At 37.8% G+C, this 7,516-nt stretch overlaps 2 protein-coding genes across 2 annotated transcripts; one reads left to right on the plus strand and one right to left on the minus strand.

Moving 5' to 3' along the window:
• Nucleotides 1–2,070: 2,070 nt before the first annotated feature.
• On the plus strand, nt 2,071–4,887 carry LOC139787080 (uncharacterized). The gene is made up of 4 exons (XM_071726170.1): nt 2,071–2,395; nt 2,681–2,798; nt 2,930–3,060; nt 3,343–4,887. The coding sequence occupies exons 1-4, from the start codon at nt 2,290–2,292 to the stop codon at nt 3,900–3,902; spliced, it is 915 nt and encodes a 304-aa protein (XP_071582271.1). The 5' UTR covers nt 2,071–2,289; the 3' UTR covers nt 3,903–4,887.
• A 173-nt stretch (nt 4,888–5,060) lies between these two features.
• LOC139787081 (putative nuclease HARBI1) lies at nt 5,061–6,959 on the minus strand. Its single transcript, XM_071726172.1, has 5 exons — nt 6,779–6,959; nt 6,135–6,481; nt 5,918–6,060; nt 5,658–5,823; nt 5,061–5,555 (listed from the first exon to the last, which is right to left on the minus strand). Exons 2-5 carry the CDS (start codon nt 6,306–6,308, stop codon nt 5,178–5,180), a joined length of 861 nt encoding a protein of 286 aa, XP_071582273.1. The 5' UTR covers nt 6,309–6,481; nt 6,779–6,959; the 3' UTR covers nt 5,061–5,177.
• Between the last annotated feature and the right edge of the window lie 557 nt (nt 6,960–7,516).

A 7,516-nucleotide genomic window follows, 5' to 3' on the forward strand; every position in this document is an offset into this window, starting at 1 on the left:
AGGTGCAGATGGAGGACTTGTGGGTGCGGATCCGCATCCCCCGAGATTGCGTGGGTATAATTTTTTCCTTTGTGCGTGCGTGCGCATGTTTTAAGAAAAAGTAATATTTTTAATGTTTATCTTACAGCTGCGTATGGACTACCATATCCCAGGATTTATTAATATTGATTACTGGCGGTGGATGCGAGAGGAGAGACGTATAAACAGAGAACTGCAGGACTATCAATTCGATTCGTACTCGTTGCGAAGACTCTTCGGGGAGGATATAGAGGAGGAGGAGGAGGAATACTGGTAAGACAATCGCTTTTTTAATAAAAAATATTGAATCCTTATCTTAATCGTGTTATTGCATTTATGTGTTTCAGGTGAAGAAAATTTGCCGCAAAATATCTTCAGAAATTTGCATGATAAATGTACTTTATAAGTAATCATGATAGTTGTAAAGTCATAATAGTAACGTTGACTTATTATTTGTTACAGCTAATGATTTTGCGTTCGATAAAACTATAATTTTTGCAAGTTTCTTTGATAGTTACTATAATGAAGAAAGACGTACATAAATGTTATAAAATTTTATTTTAGTGCTATTATTGTATGCTTTGATAGGAATACTTTGAGAAATAAATGTATATTAAAATGCATATCACTGTATCTAAAATTATCTTTCCTTCTGTCTACCGTTCCCTTGTCCACCGTCAGCGGTTTAGAATTACAGAGCGGTAACTCTCGATAAGAATGTGCGTGCCGCACTCGTCGCGCGATCATTAAACGTTTTCTCATCTGTCTCGTATAAATTATTAAATATTCTTCCTCTTATTTCCAATAAATAAATCACTTAAAATAATATAAAAATGATCTAACTATAATGGGTGACGGGAGCGAGAAGACGCGCGCGAACGGGAACGAGAGAGAGACCGCGAGCGATGGAGAGAGAGAGACCGCGACCGTGAAGACGCGCGAGAATGGGGGACGGGGGCGCGAAAGAACATCTACGAGGGGGAGATAACGCGAACGAGAAGACGTCGCGCGGACCAACGCGGTCGTTGCACGCGGACCTCGCGGCGCGGCGAAAACGCGGACCCCCTCTCCCGCGGCGCGGCAAAAACGCGGTACCCCCGCGAAATCCGATACCCGTGTGTAACCCGATACCCCCGCGGCGCCCCGAAAACGGTTCACGATAACGAGATCCTGTCGATTATCACACACACACACACACACACGCGCGCATGCACGCACACAGAGTAATTTAGAACTAACATAGTTTACCTACTAAATACTAATAAATAAAAACATCAATTTAATAAAGTAAAATTACAAAATTATTAACCTAAACCTAATCTATATGCGAGCGCGTGCGCCTGGCTGCGCATGTACTGAAACCTTCCCGTTTTCATCATTTCATGAAACTGTAGACATTCGCTGCGAAATTCTATGGGAACATTCGCTGCGAAATTCTATGGGAGAAGCTACCCCGGACATTCGAACGTTCGTAGAAAGTACTTCGTATATCGCAGTACGTATGCGATTGTTCTGAGATTATCGCAATATACTTTTGCGATAATCTCAGATCGTTCTCAGATTCTCCCTGTGCTGTGTGGGTTTAGATTACGGTCCGGTAGAAGATTTAATCGATCAACCCGATTCGAATGTAGCAGAGAAGGAACCTAATAATTCGGAACATCCGGAAGAACCATCTCAGGAGACTCTACAACACCCTCCGGATCGGCCACAGCCACAGCAAACAGAGATAGCTCCACAGGAGTCGGCTATTCAACAAAAGAATATAGGCCGAAAAGAAACTGTTCGGAAACCGCGAAAGCCAGTAACGAGTCCCGTGCGCAAATCAAACAGGATTGCAGCAAAGGCAAAACCATTATAAGCGAATCGACTCGTTTAAAGAAGGAAGGTGTTAGGGCCGCGTATATGTTGGTAACGCGCGGGCCTTGATTTTAGGGTATGTCTGCCGCGGCGCTGCTACCGAGCGCGTTCGATACCCGCGTAGGGAGAATGCTTCCTTCGCTCTCTCTTACGCCGACCACCGCCGTGTGGAGCTGAAAGCAGAGCCCACTTCCTACAAACCTAATAGCGTTTTTCATTGGGCAGAACTGAGTGCGCACTGCGAACTCATAGAGAGCGGGACGGTACTGCTCGAGTGTACCGCTAGTGCAAGTTTCTTGCATGCCCACGGAAACACTCGCGGCTTGGTGAGTGCGTAACATGAGTGCGCATTTTTTCGGCTCCTTAACCTGCTTAACCTGCCTCGACAAAACATAAAAGTTTACTTTCAAAATGAATACTTCAAGAGCTTTATATTCAATAAAATTAAAAATAAACACGAATAATTTAGAATTAACACTTGAAGATGGTGAAGAAGAATTATATGAAAAATTACAGAGTAAGTATACATTCTACCGATTCTGCCAATCTCATAACCTAACTATGGAAAAAATTTGTTATAAAGACTGCTTTTCTTTTATAAAGCACATACAACATACGTAAAACATATTTATATGTCTGTTCAAACACATCAGACATCAAAATAATACACTGTGTTCAAGTGTGTCAATTCGTATCAGTTTTTGCTTCGTAAAAGGAAAGCAGCTAAAAATAGTTCTTTATATTGTTATACCGTATGATAATTAATACATTATTGAACGATGTCTCTATTAACTTATTTCAGATGATGATTCATATACTATCCAGTACGTGAAACTGTTAATCCAAAATGGATTGTATACAATAACCGATGGCGGCGAAGAGAACTTACTAAGGGAAATATATCGGCTGCAAGGAGATAGGTAATGTTATTGAAAATAGATTTTCGCTCGTACTTGTTTATTTTATGCCAAGAATAACTTTAATTGAATGACTATAAAATGTCCATACTTTTTGTATATACCTTTACAATGATATGCATTTTTTTATTTAGAGAAATATTAATATACAACGTGAACATTAATGAGAGTCAGAATCGTCGAGATAAACAGTGCACCGACAAAGAAAATGAGTTTGACTTCAGTTCAGTACTATCCGAAGACAGTAATAGTCAGAAGTCAATAGGTAAATATATATTTCAATACACATATATATGTAGTATACATGGTGGTGTGTACTATAGTCATCACTTTCCTGGGTTAATACGAGAAAGAAATGAAAATCACAAATGTAGTATCCATCCGGTTACACTCAACACACAATTTTACAGATTTGCTTTTTCCGATTTTTTGCGACACTTGTTCCCATACGTCAATACAAACATAGGCTTTTTTACACTTTACATCATCTTATTCCTTTGACATTCATGTTTTGTATTTCTCAAATAATATGTGCAACTATTTTCAGATTCATGGACTGATTCAGCAACTGTATTTATCCTAGATAAATATAAAATATACCTTTCTCAAATAGGCCCAATGAAAAAATTTAAAACGAAGAAGACAATGTGGGCAGAGATTTCAAAAGAATTGCATGAAAATTTGAATATCTCGAAAACACCACTACAAGTCGAAAATCGTTATAAAACGGTTCTGAAACGAAAAAAAAAAGCGGTAGAAAATAACCGTAAATCAGGCAGTTCACGAGAAGAAGTACCGTTTGAAGAAGAGTTAAGAGAAATTAGTCAGGCTGATGATAGCATCGAGCCAGAAGTACTTCGAAGTGCAAAGTCTGTGAAATACCCAAAAAGGCCTCTACTCGAAATCATCTCAGACTCAAATCAGGACTCAAATATTATTGACGACAAGGAAAATGTCAAAGATTCTCCTCCACAAAGAAAGCATAAATTGAGCAATGAAGAAAGAAAATTGGAATTATTTAAACAAAAGGAAGAGGCAAAGGAAAGGAGACACCAGGAGAAACTACAACTTTTGAGGGAATTGTTCAACAAGAAAGAAAGCGATTAGTATATAGAATAACATTTAAAAGTTAAAGGCTTCTGTGGTTTTCTTATTTACTCTTTTCCAGGTTTCCAGGTTATCATCGTGCATAAAGTTGCTTAATCGTCGACGTTTCGCAAACATTGTACTTTGCTTTATCAGGGCAGGCTCTCTGATGCTAGTATAACAAAAACTATATAGTTTTTCAGTATTAGAGAGCCAACCCTGATAAAGCAAACAATGAGCAATGTTTGCAAGACGGCAATCAAGCAACTCTACGCGGCGAAAACTCGGAAACCTGGAAAAGTATTTAACATAGTAGTTGACTGTAAACAAATTTTTTCATTTATTAGTTATTATTTTATAACACAAAACGTGTTAAATTATAGAAAAAGTTAATTTTTAGTTTTCAGATTGTATTATTAATAGCCGCATTAAGGCACATTTTTTTCGAAAGATTATTTTTTAAGTATTTGTATTAAATAAAAGGCCTGTTTGTTTTCGCTGCACTTCTGAACTAATGCAATAAGTTAGAATAAAACAAATATATTTTCTTTTATTCTAATTTATTGCACTGGTTCAAAAGTGTAGCGAAAATGAACAGGCCTAAAGACAAAGTGGAAGCGCAATCCCAACCAACAGATAATATTTTTAAGCAAATATTCAAATAAATATTCATTCAAAAAACGTTAAACTTTTACAAATCATTGTCTGTTGGTTGGGATAAGGAAGTTGGTGCGAAGGCTTGTTGCAATTTAGTCTGCGCTAGATAGTTTTATACTTTACCTACATTTGTAAGAAGTTCTGGTCAGTTTTTTTTCTATCGTAATGCAGTACTGCAAAAAATGTGTTCTTTATTTTTTTATAATTTTTATTTTATAAAGCTTTATTATTTTATTATATATGTATTCATTGTGATAAAAAGAGTCTGATTTGTTAAGATTATGAAAACGTGAGGCGTTTATGAAAATATATATTGTGTTTAAATATAATATTTTATTATAAAATACAACTATAGATATGTTTGTTTATTTCAAGGAAATAATCTCTCCAGAAGTTGGTTTCGCTTGATTTCTCCCAATCTACGTAGAAGAGCTTACTGCTCCCGTCTTTCTTCGTTATAAGGCTCATCCACATTATGTTCTAATTCGATTGGAAAATTAAAATCGTCGTTGTTGTCAATACATAAATTATGCAACACACAACAAGAAATGATAAATTTTGAAATTTTATCGACATTATGCATATCTACTTCAATGAGCTGTCGAAAACGGCCTTTTAGCAGACCGAATGCATTTTCAATTAATACCCGTGTAGCACAAAATTTTTGTTGAACAACTTCTGCCTTTCGGAAAGATTTCCATAATCTTTATATGGAACGATTAGCCATTCTCGTATAGGATAGGCTCCATCTCCTAGTATATGATATTTATTGCCTTCGCATAGTCCTGGCAACGCCTCATGTACATCTGATAATTTCAAAACACGTGCGTCGTGAATCTTTGAGGGGATTCCTGTAAATGCATCGACAAATCTCTTCCGGGCATCGCATATACCCTGTAATGTGATTGAAGGGATGTCATGCCTGTTCACGTACGTTGATTTGATTTTATGTGCTGGTGTTCGCACTTTAATAAATGTGCCATCGATGCAGCCAAGCACTTTAGGAAAACCTGCAATCTTAGATGTTATACATACATTAATAAATAACTTACTATGTAATTCTTTTACATAATGTATAAACAATAATATATATTAAGCGCAATAATCAGATGTACATACTTCAAAGAATTCATTTGCAGCATTTTCTTTGTCCGAAAATTTGATTATGTTCCCAGCTATATCGCATAAGAAATTCATGACTCTGTTATTTTGTCGGTAAGTTGTAGTAGGACACACTCCAAATCTCTGTGCGACGTCTCTCAGGCACACTTTATTTCCAGCAAACCTATACATATTTTCAAATCGTTTTTAACATTTGTTATGAGTTATTGAATAACATTGAACAACTGTATATACAAACATATACACATATAACTTACCACAAAAATGACAAAATGTGTACTTCAGCGGACGTAGGTTTAATTCCTCCGTGACTTTGCTCATTAGGACAGAATGCCGAATTTTCAAATATATCTATAATTCTGTACGCTGTTCTCCGACAAACTCGAAAATTGCATTTAAACTGGAACACCAATATAAACATTTGTTTCTAGTTACCGGTTTACAAGCAATGTATAATTTACAATAAAAACTTACCTCGTTCTCAGAAAAATTATGTACTACCCCTAAAAAGTTTTGTATTTTTGGGATAATACGTTTTTCGTGAAGTAAATAGTCGTCATCATCACTACTAGATGATGACGAGAGAAAATCGAGTAGTATTTGCATACTTTGCTCGTTCAAATCACCTACACCAATTCGCGCCGCCATATTTTGCACGCAACCGACACCGTCTCTCCGAGCTCGTGCCAGATTTCTGCATGAAAGTGCGGAAATTCGGCACTAGATTTACCAATGAAACAGAGCGCACGATCCTCGTGCGCACTAAAATCCCCAATGGAACACACAGTCCGCGGTTAGTGCGCACTCAGTGCGCACCAGTTCTGCCAATGAAAAACGCTATAACAGTATGTTACACGGCGCTATATCCGTACTACCTTGCGTTTCCCGCGCTTTCTTATCTCGTCGCCTGTCAATACGCCCGGCCCGCCGCGCTACATGCGGACTCGGCCTTACTCGCTGCCGCTCACTTGTCGCCCTACTCTATGCCGTGCTCTATACTCTATGCCGTATGCCGTAGGTAAATCGCACGAAATCCCCAATTTATCCCTAGCCTTTCCCCTCGTCCCTCTATCCTAACCTCTCACCTAGTCGTATCTTTGATTAATTCTTCTACGTACCCTTTTGATTAATTCTCACCCTTCGTGTCTCCCTATTTCCCTCCACTTCTATCGCTTCCTCCGCCGTTCGCCTCCCCTCTCCCTCTATCCTACACTCAAAATCTATCAGTGGACGCAGTCGCTAGCAATATCCTACGTAACGCTCGCTCTCCGCACCCACTCACACATACATCCACTAACCAAGTCCCGGCGAAAAATGTTGTAATTATATATATAACAAAATATAATAAATTCTGCACACTACATCTTTTTGGGGGCTCAGCCGAGATCAAATAGAACAGATTTGGGAGACGTGTGTTGCGAGATATCGGAGAGAATGATGTTGCGAGGTTTTGAGACTGTCCTACGGGTGACGATTGCGACGACGACGGCGGCGATAGTGACGAGAGTGAACGACAAGGATTAATAAATATTTTGGCTTCTTTCACATTATGTAATAGTGATATATTAGAAACGCATATCTATCTCTAAAATGTACATTATACAGTTTTAGTCGGACGAAGATAAAAGCTGAGACGATAAGAGACAACTAAACCAAATAAATATACTTTAATTATCTAAAATATGGAGCGCCGTGAACATCTTAATGTTTATTTTATTTATATTTTTGAACTGCAGACTCTAATATAAAGTATTAGTATAAGTTATTTAGATCCCGTTAATACACACTTGATAAAAAAAAATGCAACTGCGATAGTTGGCGCACTTTGTACTGTTGTACGCTATACAGGGTGTTCT

The sequence above is a fragment of the Temnothorax nylanderi genome, unplaced genomic scaffold (genome assembly GCF_030848795.1).
Source record: "Temnothorax nylanderi isolate EJ_2023f unplaced genomic scaffold, tnyl_v1.0 TNYL_tig1260_pilon, whole genome shotgun sequence".
NCBI classification, from domain to species: Eukaryota; Metazoa; Arthropoda; class Insecta; order Hymenoptera; family Formicidae; genus Temnothorax; species Temnothorax nylanderi.